This window comes from Pelodiscus sinensis, chromosome 3 (assembly GCF_052426305.1).
Source record: "Pelodiscus sinensis isolate ZL-2025 chromosome 3, ASM5242630v1, whole genome shotgun sequence".
NCBI classification, from domain to species: Eukaryota; Metazoa; Chordata; order Testudines; family Trionychidae; genus Pelodiscus; species Pelodiscus sinensis.
The window spans coordinates 73,228,837-73,253,480 of record NC_143054.1 but is presented as its reverse complement, the minus strand read 5'-3'; the positions used below and the strand labels follow the sequence as shown (position 1 = coordinate 73,253,480).

General features: G+C 40.8%; 1 protein-coding gene across 5 annotated transcripts in view; it reads left to right on the top strand.

Moving 5' to 3' along the window:
- SIM1 (SIM bHLH transcription factor 1) overlaps positions 1 to 24,644 on the top strand; it is a 67,251-nt gene that overhangs the window by 13,952 nt on the left and 28,655 nt on the right. For 4 of the 5 annotated variants that reach the window (XM_075923927.2, XM_075923931.2, XM_075923933.2 and 1 more), the window contains 5 exons: positions 717 to 806; positions 1,046 to 1,360; positions 2,518 to 2,717; positions 2,821 to 2,927; positions 4,043 to 4,190. In XM_075923927.2, the coding sequence (XP_075780042.1) occupies positions 717 to 806; positions 1,046 to 1,360; positions 2,518 to 2,717; positions 2,821 to 2,927; positions 4,043 to 4,190 (860 nt within the window). The remainder of the gene's footprint in view (positions 1 to 716; positions 807 to 1,045; positions 1,361 to 2,517; positions 2,718 to 2,820; positions 2,928 to 4,042; positions 4,191 to 24,644) is intronic. The other variant, XM_075923930.2, reaches the window with a different exon arrangement.

The following is a 24,644-nucleotide window of genomic DNA, read 5'->3' as shown; positions in this document are numbered from 1 at the left end:
CCTCCCAGGATAGTGAGAATAAACACGAATGATTTAAGGGCACAGCAAATATTAATTCGCCTACGACACTATTGAAAACTCACTGTTGCCTAAAGGATTGACAAATGGAAATTAGTGTTTACACTATTAGCTATTCAGGCATTTGGTACTTTGAGGTCTTGCAGCATTTTATACCTGCCTCTAATAAACAGAGGCCTGTTCTTCTCTGAGTGCACACAAATAACGCTTACTAACATCTACCTGTTTAATCTTACGGCCCTTTTAAATAGTTTGGTCCCTTTCAAACACTATTTACATTGCGGAGAGTTTCAGATCTTCCCTTGTTCGCAGAAGTCTCTTATGCAAATATTTAAGAGTTAAAGTCTCTACTGAAATAGTAGATGGGGATGGAAGTGTTCAGTATTTCCAGTGGGAACTATCAGCAAAGCCGAGGCTGGGAAGCCCTTACCGCTGTGAGTTTCTATTCTTTCTGCTTTTGAGTCTTAGGTCGATTCATTGCCACATTTAATCACTGAGCCGTTTCAAACAAGGCCCCCTGTTTTGAGGGGCGTTATGTATACCCCGGGTCCTGTAAGCGGATCTATTGAAAGGATGTTCCAGCTTCCTGCCCCCTCCAATTTTTTTAATAATGCAAGCCAAGCTGGAATCCCCGATTTGCTAAATCAAACCCAGACGCTCGCAGTTCACAGATATTTGGTGTCTTTCCCCCCCTATAGACCTTGGATGGTTTCATATTTGTTGTGGCTCCAGACGGCAAGATCATGTACATTTCAGAGACGGCCTCCGTTCACCTGGGTTTATCACAGGTAAGTGGACAGGTGACCCGCTTACGTGGGCGTGTGACAGGGGCACGATACCTGTAGCCTTGTATTTTCGGTAGGAGACGGACACACGTGCCTCTGAGCGACTGGCCGCACCCAGCGCTGATGTGAATGGCAAAGCCAGGGCAATGTGACTGTCCGGGCTGGTTTCTAGAGCGGTACCCCATGCGACTTGTGTCAATGGCTAGGAAAATGAAGCTCCCCCTCCCCTCCTTCCTTCACAGGTAGAGCTGACCGGAAACAGCATTTACGAGTACATCCACCCGGCGGACCACGATGAGATGACGGCGGTGCTCACAGCTCACCAGCCCTATCACTCTCACTTCGTGCAGGGTAGTACTGAGCACTCCGCGCGCGGGCGGGTTTGGGTTCTGCCGCCCTGGAGGGCGAGCCATCAGCTGCCACCAGGCCCCGCTGCCCTACTCTCACTGGTGCCTCTGCCTCTTTCCCTAGAGTACGAGATCGAGCGCTCCTTTTTCCTGAGGATGAAATGCGTCTTGGCTAAGCGGAATGCGGGGCTGACCTGCGGGGGGTACAAGGTGCGTGGATAGGAGCCCTCCGCAGTTTCTGCTCCCGGGGGTGGGAAGGGCATGCTACAGAACCGCGTAGTGGGCGTGCGGGGCGGGGCTAGGCGCTCAGGTCTGGGGACTCGCAGCCAGAGTAAGAGCTCAGCCTGTTTGAGCGGGATCAGCTGGCAGGACGTTTTTAAAGTCTGGGGGTCGCGTTCAGGCTCACGGTTTCTCTTTGAGTTGCAGAGAAACTAGTACACTTGACACACACACGCAAACGCAGCCAAATCCCCCGAGTTCGCAGGAGGGTAGAAACCAAGCGAAAGCCACTGAAGTTCCCCTGTTCCTGTGGATCTTGTAGGCTGGACTTCTGAGTCTTTACAATCTTTCTGAAATTAGTTGCAGTACTCCTAGTCTAAGATTTCGTTACATACCTCCTCCGAGTTTTAGTTTTATGTCCCTCTGCTCAGCTCTCCTGGATCTCTCAGACGTCTCGTGGTGTTTGCCTCGCAACATCTCTTTGCATCAGCCATCTTGTCAGAAAAATGGGGAACTTGCCTCAAAGAGATGTTGTGAGATTAAATTCACGAACACAACCACATCGCTGTGAGTTCCTGCAGAAAGAGGGCATTCTAATAACAGCAATATATATGTACCTACTATGTAGATGTGAGTGGAATGTGTATACATCTATACCCGCATAGATATCCCATAACCGCGCCGGATCCAGTGAATGAACACAGTTCTAGCTGTATATGTACACACCTCATCTAACCTCACCCACATCATGCGTGTGTGAAATAACAAATACAAGTTGTGAACGCCCCGGCACTTCTGCATCTTTCTGAATGTCACAGTGTTTCCAGGAATAATAAAAGCTCAGCTAGGTCTTGATCCCGATCCCAATCCCACTCACATCGGTGGGAACCCGCCCCTCCTCCCCCGACTTCAGTGGGCTTTGGATCAGGGTCCCAAAGCCGTTCAAAGAATGTCTCTCTGTTCAGTTCTTACACCAGGGCCATGGTAACAGGCCCATTCCCGCCACACGGAGCTACTCTCCAGTGGGCTGAGTGCTTTGGGCGCTGGCTGGCTGCCGTGAAGGGGTCCACCCGTTCCCGTGGGTAGGGCTGCACGCTGCTTTCCCAGTGTAGGCAGGGCGTGAAGCGTCCCCGTCTTGTGCCTGGCAGGTCATTCATTGCAGCGGCTACCTGAAGATCCGCCAGTACAGCCTGGACATGTCCCCCTTCGATGGCTGCTACCAGAACGTTGGCTTGGTCGCTGTGGGCCACTCGCTGCCTCCCAGCGCGGTGACGGAGATCAAGCTGCACAGCAATATGTTCATGTTCCGGGCCAGCCTGGACATGAAGCTCATCTTCTTAGATTCCAGGTAGCGCGTTTCTCTTCTCAGACGCCACCACGCGTTCCTCCAGGCGGCGCTCACTCACTGGGGCACTCACTGGGGCACGCTTCTGGCTCTCTCTCCTCCACAGGGTGGCTGAGCTGACAGGTTACGAGCCGCAGGACCTGATCGAGAAGACCCTTTACCACCACGTCCATGGCTGTGACACTTTCCACTTGCGCTGCGCTCACCATTTGTGTAAGGAGCCCCGTTTGCTAACGCACTGCTTGCTACGCACCGGAGTAACCTCCGCCCCCCCCCTCCGCCTCCAGCTCCTCTCAGGCCTGACTTTAGTTTAGCTTTCTCCCTCTAGACCGGGACCTGGGTTTTTATTTGATTTACACCTAGCCAGCCCCGGCGAAGGGAAAGCACAAACGCCACTAGGACAAAATCGGAGCGGGTAAGAGCTGGAACAGGATGGGGAGCGTAATGCACAGGGGAGCAGCTGCAGTTAACTGACCGATATTTTCCCTCTGCAACCCGTTACGAGGAAAGAGCTAAACCGAGCAAATCTGGGACGTTTCAGTTGGGAATCTATTTTTCCTGCTCCAAAACAGCAGGGCAGTAAAATCCAGGTCCCCCTTTTCCACACCCATCGCGTCACAGCAACCCTAAGCGACCATCTCTTTGAACCTTAATAATCCGATTCCTAGCTCCGATTCGTATTTCAAATATCACGCAGACAGTAAGGCACAAAGGAAAAGGATGAAACAGATATTAGTTTCCTGGAAGTTTTCTTCCCATTTTCAGGTAACATAATAGGCACAAGTGGAAGCCAAATCATTTTCTTTTTTTTACAAAAACTTGATGATTGCGAGATCGGAAAGTATATCCCCTTTCCCAGTAGTGGGCTGCATTATTATTTATTTTTGTGCAACAATGACACCTAGTTTCCCCTGGATTCTGTTACAATTATTAGTATTATTTGTAACTGTGGTGTCATGAATTGTTTGGAAAGAAATAAGTGAGGAGATTAGTTGTTCTTTGAAAATTTCCAGATATGAATTTACCTGTGCTAATCCCACACCACTGATATCAGTGGCCCCTCCTCATTAATTTCAGTGGGCATTGGATCACTCCCCAAAACACACTCACATGATGCCCAGGTCTGTATTTTTGCCTTCACTAAATCACCTATCATCCTCAAACTAGCCTCCTTGAGAAACAGCATAACCCTTTATCTGAGCTCTGGCAAACTGAAAGGACAACGGCTTTCTCAGTGGGTGGGTAACCCTGCTGGAGGAGGGACTGACTGCAGGGAGCTGTAGTACTCCTCTGAGTTGCTTTTCCTTCTATTTTTTTCTCTTCTGCAGTGCTGGTGAAAGGGCAAGTGACCACCAAATATTACCGCTTCCTGGCCAAACACGGCGGCTGGGTGTGGGTGCAGAGCTATGCCACTATCGTGCACAACAGCAGGTCCTCACGGCCACACTGCATAGTCAGTGTCAACTACGTCCTCACGTAAGTGAACCCAGGGGTTGCTCTAAATTGTGCAGAAAGGAAAGGCCCTATAGAAATGCATGGAGACAAAGGGGACCTTCCTCACCACATGGAAGTGTGGTAGAGCACCCCTAGCTCCACAGCCAGGTGGTCTCCCTCTGCCTCATGTCCCAGGCCTCCTAAATCCACTCCCTCCTTCAACAGACCAGGGCAGACTCATCAGGCTGGCTGGGAAATCCAGGGAGGACTTTCATCTCGATGAAAGGTTCTCGTCTGACTTTTCTCTTTTCCTTTTTTGCTAGGGAAAAGATTTAGAGGTTTGTCACCCACATATTCAGCTCTCTTGCTCTCTTTTTACAATTTAAATGTACCCAGCCTTTAAATAAAATTTAATGCAGCATCAGAAAAAAAAAGGTTTCAACGTACGGAGTTATTTATATTTAACAAACAGGACATCTGTTTTTCTTTTCAAAAATCTGGGGTTTGAAGTTCTTAATATCATCCAGAGTCTCTATCAAAGCCCAGCAATTTCTTTTTTGTTCTGAGACAGTGATCCTTATATTGAACCACAAAGAAGGCTTAAGTGACCAGAAGGTTCTCAGTTTAACCTACTCCCTCCTCCTCCCCCCAAAACAAAAAGGGTTAGAGCTAATGCTGAAAATCTTGGCTGTGTTTCTTAATTCATCCCATTGTACTTGGGTATTGAAGTAGTATCATACCTGTGTGGTACCTGTTGAATAAACCACAATATCTAGGTCCAATAGATGTATTATAATTATCTCTAGCAGGTTGGTTGGAATTGATTATGATGATATTAATATTATTTTTATGGAAAAAGTGATTGCTGTGTGCAGAAGTGATATGTCATTCAAGTCATGTGACTTGTTTGTCTTTTGGTAGTGAAGAAATCTTTCATGATTACTGTAAGTGCAGCAAACCAGCACATGTACATACTTATAGTCCTCCGCTGATTCTCTCATTCTTCACTTTGATTAAACTTTTGAAAATGGATAAGCTAAATTCCTCTCCCACAAAATGGATAAACATGTTACAGTGGTTGGCAGTCTTAAAGCAGAATTATTTTATTTTTGGGCATTTAATGTATACATAGGTAATTAATTGTTTGGCAGATCATTTTAAGGCAGATATGAAAACGAAGCTGTTTATTTGGAAACAGTGACTTTGATTTTGCAAATAGTACTCTTCCAAGGAGAATGCATTTGCTTGGATGAGGGAGGCTGTTTATAAACAAGTGTGTCAGCACTACAGAGTTAAATCTATGATCATTAGTAACTGTAACCAATAATAAAAGTATGTATTCTTTGCTTGATTCAGTATGGAGACCAATATAAAACCACATAGAGGAATAATATGAATTTGGTTTGGGTGAACATTCCTTTATATGGGGAAATCACTTTGTTTTCTTCCTTAGCTGGACTTCTACTTTCAGAACTGGTAGTTAGGAATTTCCTCTTGATTCGCCTAAAAAAAAAGTAGAAGTATAAATTCTGCCATTTACCTAGCAGCAACAAGACTGGGATAATGCAGGGATTGACACAACACACACATCATAGCTCTTACATACATTTATATCTCTGCATTCCAAGTCCCGCCAATGCCTTTACTTCACAAATGTTAGACTTTTCAATTAAACACAAGGTGTGAGGTCCAAATATATTTTGTAGGTTTAAACACTCATGTACCATGAATGTTTAGCAACAAAGAAATGTGTTTGTGGATCGTAACAATTTTTCAAAAAATATATATATCATGGTAAGGTGCTCTATGTGTCAGAGGCATCACAAGTATTAGGCATGTTTTCCTGTGGGGACCAGTGATTAGGAGTCATATTTGATCCAAAATCACTATGTTAAATAATCGGCATGTAAATGAAACCTCCCTCTGGATAATTAATTTCTGTTTTTGATCATTTTGAAAAAGTCTGTTCCGTTTGCTTGGGAATAACTGGATAGCCTTTTCCTATTGATTCTGTCACTTGTTTGCTCTGCATTACAACTATTCCAGTGTGTAACAGAAACAGAACAGCGATTGTGAAGGAAAGGATTTAATCACCAGAATAGTTATGTGTTTTACTGGGAAGAGAGGGGAAACAAGAGGTGTAAAAATGGTGTAAATCACATTGGGACTGATTTTTCAGTCCTTTCTCAGGTGAAATTCCCAGTGACTTAGTGGGCATTCTGTATTCTGGGTAAAAACAACAACACTGGACCTACTGTTATATCCATATACAATTCAGTATCTTTTGCTGTATACAAATGGTTTGATCACTAAAAATGTGCCTAAGGCAGTGGATAATATATCATTGAGTGGTTCAGGGTCTGTTTTCACAATGAACAGGTTGCAGTTTGTTTGCTGTGGACATCCTACATCTGGTTGCAAAGGGCTGATTTACATTGTTTTAGCCAATTAAGTAGAGTTGTATTGATTCTCCATGGTAGCAGCAAATCTGAGCATAAATGTGTTCTGTATGTCCCTTCTCTCTAACGTGATAGAGCGATAAGTGAGCTGTGTTTAAACACACACCTTTAAATACAAGCAGCTCAGTGAGAACACCCAGAAATGGATCAAGCAGGCCTCCAAGAGGCTTAAAATATTTCCCAATCATCAGCTATTGGAGAACAGTAGGGGAGCCAGTCTTTCTCCTTTTGAAGTCAATGGAAAAACTCCATTTGTCTTCTATGGAAATAGAATGAGCCCTTGAGTACAGTGTGTGTGTGTGAAAAATAGACAGCAATCCCATTTCTTTAATTTCAATTGTTTGTTGATATTTTTAATGTCAGGTGATGTCTTTTCCTTTTCCCATAATGTAATATACATATTGAAATACATTTCTATTGTGATGCATTTTCAGCCAGACTGCCCTTGATTAGAAAATTATTTATTAAACAAGACCCTGACGTGTTTTCCCTAAAACAATGGATTATGTAGCAACTTTACTATGTATTGAGTTATTTAAGCATCTCTCAAAGCTCTTTAATTAATCGTCTCAAGTGCAAAAATAGAAAGAAAAACCAGCTTATGTCAAAGGCAGATGGCAAATGCAGTGATGTCTATTATGGGCTACTACAACTGCCATGTGCTCTGTAAGGCTGAAATTCACAATGCAAAGACACCATGACTACATTAAAACCTTGTTTTGGTATGTCTAGATCCCGGAGGTTCAATCAAGTCTGACCATCTCTTCATTAGTGCTGTGTCGAACAAGAAATCATATAATATTTTTCTGCAGTAAAGTTACCACAATAATAATAACCACAACAGATTCCCAAGACACGCACATCATTTATTGCCCTTTTTAGTCTACTGATAGCCTGCAGTTGGGAAGCTAAGTGAGAAGAACAGACAATATTCTGTTTCATAGTACTTTGCTGGTAGTTAAGTGGATGGCTTTTTACAAATGAGATATAGCCAACCTCAGAAACACTGTGACTATCAGTCAGAAGTGGAGGAAAGGTATTGTAGAAGAAAGTTCACATTTAGGAGATTCAGGGGGCGGGGGTTTGCTGAATTTACATTATGTGGAGTTCAGTTATTTGTCTCTATCAACTATTCATAATGACTCCTGCTTGTCAGTGTTTTATCACTTAAATGTGGAACATAAGGACTGAAAATATATTGGGAAAAGGGCCCCACTTGGCTTCAGTGGACTTTGGATCTGATCAATATTATGGAACTGGATTTCAAAAAATCAGAATAAAGGTTATTCTGTTGCTCTCAAAGTATGCCATTTTTAATCATCTTTATTCTAATATAAATTCTGTAGTTACTAAATCTCCTTTAAAGATGGTACTGGATTATTCCACTAAACCAAGAACAGCTGTGATGTATGTGTGTATAGTGTGGGTTCTTTTCATACTTTTGATATATGGAAAATCACTTGTACAGATGCAGTTCTTGGCAGAGACATACCACACACGCAAAAAACAGCTGAATAATGATATAAAATCAGCTAGAAGGGATCTGCTTAGAGGAGAACTAGGAAGATTTCTTGACTAGTTCTTTGCAAATAAATTGGTGTACATTTAACTTAAAGGTATGAGAAATGCAAACAAATTGATTTTTGTGGCTCAAAATAATATTGTGCCATGATTAGGATTGCAGAGTGATATGTTAATTTCAAGTATAGAATTTTACTTTGGATATACTCTAGCTGCTCTCTCTCACTCCATTTTGATAAACAACAATAAAAAAGGGATCACAGCTTTACAGAAAGATATTTCACACTATTTTGCCCTTACTCACTTTGAATAATACTTTATGTCTGGAATGGACCAACTGATTTCAGTGAGAATGTTGAGTGAGTAAGGTACTACTATTGAGCATGAGTACAAATATTACAGTCTGATCTTACTGTCTTTAGACTAAAAGTAATTGACCTGCACACGTTTTACACGTGTAAAAGCCAAAGCAGTATCAAAATCAAGCAGTGACATACAAGGCAGAAAAAATATAGACAATATAAATCAGTAACCTGTACTTGATGCAGCTGAATGCCTAAGATTGTGCAAAAATGCAAGAAGAAAGATAAAGATAGATATGATAGAAATGATAAAAAAAGAGTTTGCTCAATTAAAAAAAATCCAAATAAGGCACTGGAGTTTTATTTTAAAATATTCAGATTTACTGTTTTTTTTTTAATTGCAGTTGATACAAGGAAGATTAGATGTAAAATAAATATTTTTTTCTTATTTGTTCCATGTACCTAATTTTCATATTATTATCAGCTCTTTATGTTTATCTTAAAGGAAATTCAAGTATATTTCAATTAATATAGACAGCAACTACTGAAGTTTTAGTTTTTACTTAAACTGCAAAAAAAAAAAAAAAAAAAAAAAAAAAAAAAAACCCACCCAAACAAAAAAAACCACCTTTTTAAAACAAATGGATAATATAAAGTGAAGGTCTTTTAGCTTTTTGAGCAGCAAATATTATAATAATTTACCCCTAGAGAATGTTGGAGAGCTTTTGCTGTATATGTTTAATTTTTTTATCATTTAAAATAGCAGCTGTAATACTAACATATACAGATAAATTGGATTAGATGCTTAATTGCACATAATCTCTGTTATGATAATATAGTACATACAAGTCCCAGTTGCCATCTTCAAATTATCTTGTATTATGTAACAGGCTGATTAGAAGCACAAATTGAAGTATGCAATTTGTATGAAAGATCATTCAAAAAATAACTATCATATAAACAAATTTTAGCTCATGACAGATCAAATGAAGATTAGGTAAATTAATTGTTAATTGCATCTATAAAATATGCCTTTTAACTTTAGTATATTTTGTAGTCTTCTGTTATCATATTTTTAAAAATTAACTACACAATCAAATCTACTATTTTGCATAGTGGGTGAAATTCACTAACTCTATACACATCCAGAATAAGTGGGCTTTGAGGATATGTCTACACAGCAGGGCTAAAGTTGGAATAAACTACGCAACTTGAGCTACGTCAATTGCGTAGCTTAAATTGAAGTAGCTTAACTTGGCTTTTGGTGCTGTCGACACATCTGAAATTCAAAGGAAGAACAATCTTAATGAGGGTTATCAGGAGCTGGAGTAAGAAGTCTTCCAGCGCGACATTATTTTGAAATAATGGCTTGCAGTGTAGACACATGCTTGGTTATTTCAGATTAACTGACATTATTCTGAAATGACGCTGCTGTGTAGAAGTACCTTAAGTGTTAATGGGAGATAAATCCATTATCACAACTCTGGGGGCAGACGGATTCCTGTGGCCTCTATTTTAACCTCTTCCTTTATGGGGTTTCCCATCCATTATATTTATATTAGCATAAACCCAGTGGTTCCTCACCATCCTGATTCAATGATGTTCCCATCTCTCTACTAGGGTATTAGGGGCTGATGCAATGTCCATCTTTTCACCATACTATGCATATATATTCCCTATAACACAGTGTACCCCCTTTATCAATCAAGTATGCATATGAAACAGTATATGGTATAGGGAATATACAAAGACTTTCTTTAAGTAGTGTTTCAAATTTTCTGGGAATTTGTGTTATTACAAAAACAAAAGGTGAAAATCTGTGCAAATTAATTTTATAGTTTAGGTAAATATAGGAGTTAACACTGAGAATGGGAATACAGGAAAAAAGCAACAAATAGTGAAAAGTAAGAGATTGCTGTACATTATTTCATGAATTGTTTATTAACTGTATGTACACATGTATATGCACATCTGAAAACATCCACTCAATGTGCAGCAGCAGTCAAAAAAGCAAACTGTTAAGAATTATTAAAAAAAGGATAGAGAATAAGACAGATAATATCTTATTACTCCGGTATAAATCCATAGCACGCCTGCCTCTTGAACACTGCGTACAGATGTGGTCAACTCTTTTAAAAAAAGATATCTTGGCATTGGAAAAGGTTCAGAAAAGGGCAACAAAAATGATTAGGGATTTGGAACAGGTGCCATATGAAGACAGATTAAAAAGACTGGGATTTTTTAGCCTAGAAAGAAGGAAATTAAGGGGGGATATGATAGAGGTCCATAAAATCATGATAGGTGTGGAGAAAGTGAATAAGAAAAAGTTATTTACTTGTTCCCATAACACAAGAACTAGAGGTCACCAAATGAAATTAATGGGTAGCAGGTTTAAAACAAAAAGAAGTATTTCTTCATGCAGTGAACAGTCTGTGGAACTCCTTGCCAGAGGATGTAGTGAAGACCCGTACTTTAACAAGGTTTAACAAATTACCAAATACATTCAGAGAGGTTAGGTCCATCAATTCTTATTAGTCAGGATGAGCAGGAATGTTTTTCTCTGTTTTTCAGAGGCTGGAAATGGGTGACATTGAAGGGATCACTTGATGATTACCTGGTGTGTTCACTCCCTTTGAGGCATCTGGCATTAGCCACTGTTGGAAGACAGGATACTGGGCTAGATGGACCTTTGGTCTGAACCAATATAGCTGTTCTTATGTTATTATGTGTATATCTTCAGTATTTTTTATTACAAAATGAGTAAAAACTAAAAATGGAGGTCTTGAGGAATACAACAGTAATGTTCATTACTTGCAACTAACAGGCTTAACTTCTGCACTTCCACATATGGGGTACTTTATTTATGAGTAATACCACTGAGTGATGGAAGTATTGTTATACATAGTGCAGAGAAAGATAATTAAAATATTGCATCTAATTAGAGCAATGTTGAGCTACTCTCATCAGTATTTTGTTTGTCCACCGTTAGCTTTCCCAATGTCCACAACATGTTATTTCAGTTCTTCATGCAGGTTAGCTACCGTTTTAATTCACTCCAAATTCTTTCTCTTGGTTTTAAGCTAGATGACATTAATGACCAAATCATTAAAAACTATGGGCTAAGTCTTGAAATTCTTATTCATATAAAACTCCTGTTTACTTCAGAGGATTTTTTCCTTCTTTAATTTTTTTCTGAACTTTTGACCATTGTTATATGCAAAATAAATCTGCTCCCATGCCTCTTTCCCAAGGGATTTTTTTTAACGCTAATAATAGAATCCCCTAATGCACTTCACTGTCAATTATGCCATCACGGAAACATGGATTGCCAAGCTTTGAAAAGATTCAGCCATGCTTCCTAATAGTAATTCCACCAGCTGCATAATAAGGGACCAGAGTGGTGTTTCAGAATTTCTCCTTCATGCTTCCATTTACAGTTATAAGTCTTGTCCTCAGACTGCAGTTTGTTAGTTTGTGTCCCATCAGATGATAAAACTTGAACATTCTGTTTTTTTCAAGTTGCTTGGTGGATGCTGCAACTGCTTTGCATTGTGCTGCAGTGTCTGGCAAGGTTTCTTACATGTTTCTCTTTGGTTCAAATCCGCTTTCCTTTTCCCTCTCTTACTGGGCCAAATGGTACAATCCCCTTAGGCCTCTGCAGGCTGGTAGGAATAGAAACCCTAAAGAGCATCATTAGTTCTGCTGGCTGGATGGAATGGGAAAGGACATAAGTTACAAACTCTGAACAGCATTATGGAGCCTCTCTCTGTGACAGTGCAGCAAGGGCTTGATGGTAGCAGAAGGCTAGGTGGAGGAGCAGCCAGGGGATTTCTATTATCCATATACACATCTCTCCCCTACCACAGCAAGGTCATGCTGGTCTCCAACTGCTGCCACGTTCTATGGTGTACAAAAGAGGCTGTGCAGCATCTGGAAAACACCTTCTAAGTAAACCACTTCTTGATCTCTTGTGCAACATTTGTTAGGTGTTTTTGTGGAAGTGGCAGGAGGAAGGCAATTAGCCCATTGCTCCTGGGCTGATACTGTAACATTGTATTCCTTAGCAATTTTACAAGTTTGGGCTCCCCTGTTTCCTTAGTCTCTTTTGTGCATGCTCTCATCATTCTATTGTGAGCCTTGGCTCAGTATGGGTTTACCATGTCTTTGTTTTGCAAATGGTTTCACTGTAATTTTCATGAGTCACTTTGAGTATTCAAAACTAGTGACTTATTTTTTCAAAAACAAACTATTATTTTGCTTCTGATTTCAGATTTCATCTTTTTTGTCTCCCTCATTGCACTTGCACTTTCTCTCTCTCTCTCTCTCTCTCTGTGTGTGTGTGTGTGTGTATATATATATATATATATATATATATATATATATATATACACACACACACACACACAATGTTAGTGACTGGGATATGGGTGGTTGTGTGTAGTGGTTGGAACAGGGTCAGAATTGGAGTCAGAAGCCAGGACCAGAAGTCAGGCATTGAAACCAAGGGTCAGGACTGGGTTACTTGGAGAAAGGCAAGGCATGAGGTAATAGAGCCATGGGCAAATCATGGTGTGAGCAGCCATTGAACTTAAGAGCCAGTCTGCTGACTCTTCCCAACAATCAGGCAGTGTAGCCTGTCTGGCAGCTTACGAGGCTTTGTTGACAAACCAAAGAAAACCCCATGGCTGTGCCAGCCAACTCAGGTTTTCAGGACTCAGACTCAGTGTAGAATTCTGGGCTTGGACCAGGCTCAAGTTCTAGGGCCCTCCCACATCACAGGGTTAGAACCTGGGCTTCACCTAAGCCCAGAAGTCTACCCAGCAACGACATAGCCCCACAACTCATGAGTCTGAGTCAGCTGAAATGGGCTTTCTTTGGCTGTGCAGATGTATCCTTACAGGTCAGTTACGCTCATTAAATTTCCTGGAGATTGGCTCTGCTGCAGGATCTGCCTACTGACAAACATGCCCTAAATTAAGTGCTAACTAGCTAATCTCTTTTCTCCTTTTTAACTGTGTCAAGACTCTACCTCAGATGTGATCTATTTTAACTTGTGGGCATGAACAGGATTCTGATACCCATTCTCACTATGAATAAGCTACTCCAGAAGTAGCCTCATTTGCTTCAGAGGGAATACTAGTGGAACCTTTGTGAAAAAGGATACAGCAGCTGACCTTTCTGAAAACTTCAGTGCTGACTAAAGTCAGATGTTAATCACACGATTTTAAAAATGCCTAATTATTTGCTGTTGGTGTCCTTTAATATCAGCCATTTAGCACAATTAAGTAACATGGGAAAATAACACGGTATATAGCGTTCAGGCCTCAGTTTAGCAAAGCATTTGAGCACATAATCAGCTCTGAATTAAAGTCAAGCTTAAATAATATTTAAGCATGTGTTTCAATTCCAGTGATGTCAATTTTGCAGTCAGTGAGACTTAACCACATGCCTAAGGTTCAGCACATTTTTATCAGCTTTGCTGAGTAAGGGTGGATTTAAGCATGTTATTACTGCTTTGTTGTAGCTGAATAAAGAACAGCTATAGTTTTCACCTTCAGCCCACTGTGTGAAAATCTCTGGGGCAACAGTATACCAACAATATTAAAATTAACTGCCCTTACAGTGCTGAAGTTTCAGCACAGCTCTGGTGACTGAAGTGTCTGGTTAATCGATGTTCAGGTATATCTCTTTACTTTGAGTTGACCCAGAGTGAAGTTCTTTAAAGTTACCCAACACAGATATAAGAATGATGTGTCCAGAGGGCAGCCTTCTGGCCGGGGAGTAGGCTATCCTGTTCTGGTCCTCTGGTGTTGGGGGCCTGCAGTGCTGCTATTTTTAAAACTCTGGTTCTCTCCTCCATCTAAGAGCCCTGGTTATTCAAAATACAGCCAAAAGCTGTGCACAAACAAAGTCCCATTACTGTTGCACACGCAGAACAAAATAATATAGTCCTCACTGAGTTTTTCCTTAGGTAGTTAGTTCTCAGATATTTTGCCTGAGTAAGGACCAATAAATTAATCCAGCTCTCCTTATTCAAGGACAGTGCCATTAAAGTCAGTGAGGCCATTCTCTGAGTGAAGCATTCTGGACAGGGACCTCGGTGAGGTTGTAGGATTGGGTCTCTATACATTTAGTTACCAGAATTATTTCAATAAAGTTTGAAATAATGCTCACGGAGGTATAGATTGTAGAGTTGTAATAATGGGACGTTACATCAAGCAGCCTGACAAGTACACTAGAGACATACTAGTATGCTAGAGACATAATTTGTACTGCACGTGTAAATCAGACTCATCAAAGACTATTAATCAAACCTGGGTTATAATAGTCCCGGTATTATTTGGATGATATTAAATCTGGTTGAAGGAGTTAAAAAAAAAGTAGCAAAGTACAAATTGACAGTTGATTGAGGACTTAATCCTGCCAGGTGTTTAGCATCTTGTAAGAGTGGGTCCTCAGTGTGCTATCTAGAAAACTGGAACTGAATATAAAAGGATAGTAGCTTGACATTATTATGATCTTTTAAATTGTATTTATATGCTTGGAAATGTGCATTAGATATTCTGTACCTATTATCTTGTAACATTTTATTACCTAGTAACGGTTCCTTTGCACCTGTTCAGCTTCCAATAGACTTACTTTCAATGTCTCACCATAAGTTTAAAATGCTAAGTATGTTGGAGAAGCAACATAATTTCTTGCTAATAGTTGTAATGATTTTATTAGATGAATTGTAAAATAGCCTCTAACCAACCACTGGTGACAAAAATTGTTTGTAATGTTTGGCTGTAGGCATAATGGGCCAGCTTCAGTAGTGAAATTCACAGTGGTGCAAGTTACACTATAGGTTGTAAAAGTGAGTGGGTGCAAATAATAAAGAAAAGTATCTTATAACAATTTATGACTTCAGTGAGTGTGCAAAAAGAATGTAACTTACAGTCTCAGTATGGATGGTTCAAAAATCAGAATTCTGGTTAGCCAAAAATTATTGGGGTTTCAACATGGATTCTTGTTCTGATGCAGAACAAAACTGAAACCTTTAAATAAGGGAGACTGAATAAGAGAGAGTGGCAACTTGATCTGAAACTTCCACATCCTACAAGAGTGCCCTAACTACTGAGCTATTGATTCCTTGCCAGAGGATGTGGTGAAGGCTAGGACTTTAACGGGGTTCAGAAAAGAAGTAGACATATTCATGAAGGTTAGGTCCAGGATGTTTAGGAATGGTGTCCTTAGCCTCTGTTTGTCAGAAGCTGGAACTGGATGACTGAAGAGGGATCACTTGGGGTATGTCTACACTACCCTCCTATTTCGAAATAGGAGGGTAATGTAGGCATACCGCAATTGCGGCTACATGCGGCACGAACTAGGTAGTTCGAACTAGGCTTCCTAGTTCGAACTACTGTTACTCGTGGAATGAGGAGTAACAGTAGTTCGAACTAGGAAGCCTAGTTCGAACTACCTAGTTCGTGCCGCGTGTAGCCGCGCGGCACGGGGTTCGAACCAGCCGGGATTTAAAAATGGCGGCGCCCGGCTTATGCAAATGAAGCCTGGGAAATTCAAATCCCGGGCTTCATTTGCAATTGCGGTATGCCTACGTTACCCTCCTATTTCGAAATAGGAGGGTAGTGTAGACATACCCTTGATGATTACCTGTTTCTGTTCACTCCCTCAGGGGCATCTGGCACTGGCCACTGTCAGCAGACAGGATACTGGGCTAGATGGACCTTTGGCCTGACCCAGTATGACCATTCTTATGACTATTTTGGAGTCAGGGTATCTCTCTCAGGAGTAGACCAGAAATTGCATTCTGCCCCTGAGAAACTTTGCAGATGAAAAAATGTTTAATTAGAAAATCCCCAACCAACTTTAAGCATCAGGAGACAGATAGCAGGAATAGCAGTTAGAAGGAGGATGTAAAATAGAACATGTCACCCTGCTTTATTTTACAACCTATATTACATTTCTTGCTACATCTTCTTTCTGTTCCTTCAGCATATAAGTTGCACTCATTTTGCACACCCATTGAAGGTCCAGTCAAAATTAGTGCAAGCTACATGGTTTTTCCATTTATACCCGGCCAATCTGCACATGCTGTGTAACCTATAACAGTGAATTTGTTTGGTAGGAATGTGTGGGAGCTGCACCTGCTTATACCAGGCCCTGTGTTTATTATCAGTGACCTCAATGCCATGTGGTAGAGTCTTACTGTCTGGAGAGTGCTCTGTGGTGAATGCAGAAATTATAAACTGTTGTCCTACTTGCTTGGTAAGGGAACAAAGGCCAAGAGTTTCAAAAATAGGAGCCTGACTTTGGACTCTTCAGTCCAAATTTAGGTGCCTAGGATGAGAGTCTGTGCTGTGCTTCTAAGAAGTAAGTGCAGCACAAAAGTTACAGCCCAATGGGTAAGGGGCTAGTGTGGTTTTAAGTCATCCTGGTACCTGTCCAATCTTTGGCTGCTACAGGTGCTGCAGAAGCTCCTGGAGTAACTTAACTAGCTCTCTGGGTCTGTTAAAATTACAGTAGCCTTCCCAGGCTTCAGTATGAATTATAGTGCTGTGAGGATCTTCTGCAATTCTCTCTGACCCCTGGAATGCCCCTCTCATTCCCAGCCTTACCCTTGTCCAGGTCTTGCAAATAGGCCCTGGGAAGGCACTGTTCGCAGTACCTGTACAAGAATCCTCTTACTGCCAGAAATGCTTCTGTTTAGGTGTAAAGGTGACTGAGTGGGAGGGAATATCTCACCTCTAAATAATTGTATTGATTTTAAATTAGGGATCTTTGAGCTTGCCATATCTTCTGTTGAAACTAATGGAAGCTGCTAGTTGCTCGTCACTTTTGAAAACCAGACCTATTTATTTAAGTTCCTAGCTGTGGACTTAGGAGTATAAGTTTTGCCTTTTATGTTTGGAAATCTATGCCAAAAAATCTAAAGCTACCATTCTGAAACCTCTTTTTTGCATAAACATCACAAATGCTTATTTATTGAGTTATTTCTAATAGTTTCTGCTCAGATAGGTACATAATAACTGTGGTAATACATGTGTTCAAACAAGTATTTTTATTCATAGAATACACCTCAAATTTATTTTAGCAGTTTAAATAAGAGAGTCTAATGTATATTTAGTCAAGCATTACAGTGGTGAGGGCTTAAGCAGATTAGAAATAAATGAAACCAATTAAAGAACATGTCTCTGAAATTTGATATGTCATAGATGTGAATGAACTGTTTGCACAGTAACTGTAAAGAAATCATTAATGATTAACTATCTAGAAGAGTTTAATCAAGGATAAACAGTATAGGATATAGTCAAAAACATTTCGGTTAAATATATGGAGATTCTCAAATAATAAGAAACACTTGGCATCAACAGTGGCTTTGGTACTGCTTTCTGTAAATACATTTAATAATAATATATTAATTTGCATGACTATAAAACCGTGATGGCCAACCTCGGCTAGTGAGTGAGCTGCATGAGTAGTCCTCTTTAATCTCAGTGGGCTGCAAGATTGTAGTAACCAAGACAGTCTCTCAGGATAGAATTAGTTTGATAACAGCACATGTGTACCTAGAATTTACAGGATGTGCCAGCTGAATCATAGCAGAGAGAGCATCAAAGTTGTGTGCAATCAGAACGCGCCTTGCGTCCCATGCTCTTGTTTTATGTGTGTATTGCTTTAATAATACTCATAGGAAAAAAACTATGCAGATGGAAACCATCAGAATCTGACAACCCTGCACATGGGCAATAGTGAACAAAATGCCTCATGGGCCTCACACAGAGCTCTCATGTGGCTCATGGGCCACAGGTTGCCACCACTGCTATGGTTCCTAGGAGCCCTGGTTCTGGACCAGACTCCATTGTGCTGGAGACTATACAAAGAGAGAAAAAAAGATGGTCCCTGCTCCATAAGACTTGTGCTACAGTAGCACATAGAAGCCACAAATGAGATCAGGGCCCTGTTTTGCTATGTCATTTACACTGGTAACAAGAGAGAGTCTTTGCAGAGCCTGCCCCACAGAGCCTACGTTTGAAATAGACAAGAGAGACAAAGGATTGGAGAAAGGAAATGTTATCTCTATTTTCACACATGGGGGGGCCTGAGATAGAACAATTACATGTGGGACTTGCCAGAGCTCTGCGTGCTTAACTTTGATCCCTTAGGACTAATTGGTAAAACTCCATTGACTACAATGGGAGCATATGTGGGCCAATGCTAAGTACTTCTGAAAATTGCTCTTAGAAAATTTCACTTAGAAACTTGGCAAAGGTCATATAGGAACTGTGTAGGCAGGCCCACTAACCGGGGATGAAGGGAGGGCAAAAGGAGCAAATATATCTGGGCCTGGAAATTCAAAAGGCCCAGGGCTTCCTGCCACAGGTGCTGCTACTGCAGCAGCTGGAGCCCTAGGCCCTTTAAATCACCACCAGATCCCTGTGTGACATATTCTGGGAGGCACTAAGGGCTGATGGGGAAGAGAAGTGGTGGCAGGTCTGTCTGGTGCTGAGGGCTGGCTGCCCCAGCTTTGCCCCTCTTGCTCAAGGCCCTACACCTTACGGGAGCATGGATTTCCCCCTCTAGCTTTGCCCCAGGTCCCAGCAATTTTGTCAGCTTCTATGTCTATGGGAGAACTGGGGCTTGAACCTAGATTTCAAGGGTCCCTGATCAGTATCTTAAAAGAGTCAATGGTACAGATTGAACTTCTCTACTCCAGCACCCTCTGGACCTGGCCAGTGCTGAACCATGGGGAAGTCAATATTGTCTAGCACCATTACCAACACTTCCACGGCTTACTGGGCTGTTAGAGTACATTTCTTAGTAAAATAGAGCTAAACAACAGCATAGAACACTGAGAGCTAGGAGTGGTGGCTGTAAACAAACTTTATGGGATCACTGAAACTTGGTCACACCCATGATAGTGAACATCCGGCTAACTATAATCATGCTGGACAATGAAGGTTGCCAGACCAGAGAGGTTCAACCTGTATTAAAATAATAATTTTAGCATATAAACATGTCATTAATAAAGAGCGAAGCAAAAAAGTATAGCCTGTTCAACAGTAAAATGGGAATATTCTCATGCTGATGTGTGAGAATTTATATCTATGCTAGTGTACCATTAATACTAATAGGAATTATTGTACATGCATAAATCTTGACACACTGATGTGAGAATACAACCAAAGCTCAATTTAAAAAACTCCAAACATTTTTTAAAGACAAAATTCAATTTCCCCTTTATTTAATAGGGTTTTAGATCATCCTGCCATGTGCTTTTTTTAAAAAAAGTATGAATTGAAAATAATGGACAACAATGTTATAAAAAGTCAATCAATCCAACAACATTTCCAGTGCAGACTTTGTAGGGGTGTGCCATGAGATTCTTCATTGTTGAGCCGCTGTCAGATGAAATGTGGAACTAAGTTCCTTTCTTTATGTATTTGGTGACTGTCCAAGTAGACATTAGAGTTCTCATGGCACTCTTCACAATGCATAGCAGACAGCCTTTCCCTTAGCCAACTTTCTCATTATCAAGCAGGTTCTAATATCCAAAGCCTTCAAGAGGTATACACAAATACATATTGCTCCATTTACTTACACAATCACTGGATATATACCAGATGTGATTTTGGCCCACTGTGTTCTGAGACACCTTGCATTTGAAAGATATACTTTTTATAGACTCACATCATAGAAAGAAATTAGTATCATATTTTGTTACATTTATTTTACGCATGGTACATTTTTTCCATGTTACATGCAAGCACAGATGTAGATGGTAGTGGTATATAATTATCCTAAACTATCATAAGAATTTTGTTAGTAAAACAATTATAGATCCTTGCAATACACTTTAATTTAGTCAAAATCTCACGAAATCAAGCATACAAAGCATTGCTTTTTGGCAGCCAATCATACTACTTCTGTGTGTACACATAGATGGGAACAACAAGCTGCATCTCCTGATTGTTGGGTATATAGCTGTGCCAAGATGATCTAGAGGTCACATTTATCTTATATCCAACTAAAAAAAACCTCCAAACAATGAGGAGTCCTGTGGCACCTTAAAGACTAAGAGTATGTCTACACTTGCACCCTCTTTCAAGAGAGAGATGCAAATGAAGACATTTGAAATTGCAAATGGAGCCAGAATTTAAATATCCCATGCTTCATTTGCCTATTCACTTTATGGCGCTATTTTAAAATAGCGCTATTTTGAAATAACAGATGCTGTTAAGATGTGGCTATTTTGAGAGAAAACCCTTCTCTTGAAATAACCCTTATTCCTCATACATTGAGGTTTACCAGGTATTTCAAGAGAAAGGTTTTCTCTCGAAATAACCGCGTCTTAACAGCATCTGTTATTTTGAAATAGCGCTATTTCGAAATAGCATGATAACGCGAATATGCAAATGAAGCGCGGGATATTTAAATCCCGGCTCCATTTGCAATGTCTTCATTTGCATTCCTCTCTCAAAAGAGGGCGCAAGTGTAGACATACCCTCTCATTTATTTGGGCATACGTTTTTATGAGTAAAACCCATTTGACAGCAGGAGTGACTGACAATCTGCATGATGACACCAAGCAGGAAAAATACAAAAATTGCCTGTCAGTAGCTTTTTGAAAACATCTGCAGGCATCTAAATGTTCCTTTTATAGGAAACATCATGCTTGAGTTTTCCTGAAAACACCATTTCTTTCATACAGCCCATTTGGGCTTGTTAACGTGGTATGGTAGTGTTCATTAGTGGGATGAGAGTTCTAATGCACACCAATGTGTTGTGTACTGACTGGCCCATATAGACCCTGCTGACCCATTTCAGATAGTACTACATCAACACAGAGTAAGGAGTTTTTAGTTTGCCATGTCAGGGTATGGGCCAGTTAGTATATGACACATTGGCATGCATTAGACTTCACTCTCTTCTGAGACACACTGCTGCACTGGATAGACAAGTTCTTAGTTTGGAGATTCTTCAGTGTTTGGAGATTCTTCAGGCTAAATACACTGATGTGATTTGCAATGTGTGACTCTTGATGGGAGAAGATATGTCTGTCCCCACAGGCAGTATGCTACAAATGCCAACTTCTTAATGCTACTTACGAAGAAAGAAATGCCTGGAACTCAGTGACTGAGACTACTTTACACCACTATAGACACCAAAACTATTCTTATTATTAACTACAATAATAATAAATAATCTCTGGAAGGGCCTAATCCAAAGCCTACTGTGTCAAAGGAAGCTTTTTATTTACTTCAGTTGGACTTTGCATCAAGCCTGTGTGGTGCTTTTCATCTAAAAGTGTGTTACAAAGGAGGGTCAGTATCATTATCCCAATTTGCAGATGGGGAAACTGAGGCACAGAGAGGTGAAGTGATTAGCCCAAGGTCAGACAAGAGAACTCCACCGAAGTCTGGTAACAGGTGATGAGGGAACTGCAAAAGGTTCAGAGGTTCTTTTCATTCAGGTAAGAATTGTAAAATTTGGATACTGATGCAAAGTAAATGAAGACCATGTGTATCCAAATCTAAAGTCTGCTCTTGATCTCATTGATTTTTGTCCTTGGCTTAAATGGGTGCAGAATTGGGCCTTTAGCTTGGAATTATCACAAGAGCTGAGTTTCTTGCAATATGTCTGATACTTCCTGTTTCTGGGCAGGTGAGAAATGCCAGAGAGCAGCCTTTCTCATTGTATATTGGCACTTGCCTTGCACTTGGAAGTACAGAGGTGTGTTAAACTGAAAAATAAAAGGAAGGCAGGTAGGAGACTTCAAAAAATGTTTTTGAAATTTAGACAGAGTTTTCTTAGCATTTAAGATGAAGAGGTGTGTTTTTTTTGTTTTTTTTTGTTTTGATTTTTAATCACAAGTGGTTCACCCATCTCTACTGACAACATTAAGGAAGGTTACATGAAACTCCCTCCTGACATATCTTGTAAGCAACTGGCTCTTTCCCCCCATTGCTGAGATACTCTGTACAGGAGCATGGGCCATAACAGATGAGAAAGCTGTCCAGTCTGTTGTGCCATCTGCTACTTCGGAAAGTGATGGAGACAACAAAGAGCAAGAATCTGTTTTCCTTTTATTCATCAGCTAAATGAGGCTTCCTCAACACTGAGAGGGGGTAGAAAGCAGCAATGATACAAGTGGACATTTTTTCAAAAGTAGAACAAAGATTTATTATAGCACAGTGCTTGCATACGAAGAAAACAGACTTTTTTCTTGCTCCTAGTATAATTAAACTGAATGAAGAACTCAGTGAAACAGACTGAATATGGATAACAGTGCACCTCCAGCAATGTGGGTTTTCTTTATTATTTCTGTTTAACGTTCCCATTTCTATTTCATTTTATGTCATTAGCAGAAACAGTTTTTTAGGGCCACTAACCTACAGATGTGCCAATTGCAGTAATATGTTATTTTAAAAACAACAATACAATATCTGTGTATAAGTGCAGGGAATGACTATATGTAATTAGTGGATTCAATGAATGGCTCAATAACTTGATGACCAATATATTGAACAATTAAAACTAAAACACACTTTCTGCTGTGGGAACAGATGCTTGCCACATCTCATCAGTAATGTTATGTGATCATGTTTACAATGCATAACCCTATTGTACTGATATCCACTTACATTTATGTTCAGATAATACAAAAGACTCATCGTATGGTGTTAATGATCTTTACATTCTGTTAATGGATTAATGCTATTTCAAGGCACTGATATGGGTTGTGTAACAGGGCATACTGGCCCTTTAAGAAAAACAACAGGGCTATGTCTACACTTGCGGCTTCTTGTGCAAGTATGGCCGTTCTTGCGCAAGAATCTGCAGAGCGTCCACACTGCCTACCCACTCTTGCGCAAGGAAATGTACAGTACTGTGTGTTAAGAGAGGGCTTCTTGCACAAGAGCTATGCTCTTTTTTAACAGGTTTAAGCCCTCTTGCACAGGAGCTCTTGCGCAAGAGGGCAGTGTGGACGCTCGGCAGGGATTTCTTGTGCAAGAAAGCCCTATGGCTAAAATGGCCATCAGAGCTTTCTTGCGCAAGAGAGCATCCACACTGCCATTGGTGCTCTTGCGCAAAAGCACTGCTTGCACATGGCAGTGTGGACGTTTTCTTGCACAAGACTCCTTGCACAAGAACCCTTGTGCAAGATGGTCTTGTGCAAGAAACCGCCAGTGTAGGCATAGCCCAGGATTTTTTCTTGCTTTAGCATGGGGTAGGGGAATTCTGGGAGCTGTAGTAGTTCTCAAGGCTCATGGGAATTAGCTGTTATAGCAGGAGAACTGAGAAGAAGTGCTAGATGATATAAATACCCTCATTTCCTGAAGAACAAAGAGACTGTGGAAGGAGAAAATTTCTGGCCCTTTCTAGTAAGGCCCCGGCAGGAGTAAAGAGGTGTAAAGGGCATAGAATTTGAACCTGGTGATCTCTTCTGGGGGCTCAAAACCAGACTTCTGGCAGGAGGTGGAGAAAGAAAGTTCCTTTCACAGATTCTCTGTGGCAAAGGTGGGAGGATTTCCTGTTGTATTCCAGAATAGGTGGAGCCTGGGTTGAGCAGGATAGATAAATTACCCAATGAAGGAACCTGAGCCAATAGCCACAGTACCACAACAGAGAGGTAAGCCACTGCTACAGATTGCCTAGTGCTGATATAATGTTTGCATAATTAGTGTGGTATTAATGCTGCTAAGTTAAACTCCCATGCTAGCATAGGGTTATAATGTATCAATACAGATGTGTATCTGGGTGTAAGAATTGACAAGTTAGTACCTTTTAAACTTTTGTGAACCAGTGTTTGTCCCAGTACTTCTGTAACCCTTCCGCCGGGTAGGCCCGGCAGCAACCAGGGCCAGGTTCAATATTTAGGGGTCCATCTCACACAGAACCAGCTCAAGCCCCCACTCAGTACCCTGGGAAATTCACACACCCATGGGCCTCTCTGAGAGGCAATGCTTCCCCACTTACAAGCACAGAGTCTGAGTGTAGAAAATAAACTTTTAATGAAAAAGAGAGAGAAGTCACATGGCATTATCTTGGGAAAATACCACAAACACAGTTCTTAGCACCCTCCCCCACAATTAACTGTCCCAGCTCAAAAGGATTGAGCAATGTCTTTTGCCTCTCAGGCTCACCAGTCTAACAAGGTAAGGGTTCGATTCACTTACCCAAACTTTTTCCGTACCCCACATCAAATGCCC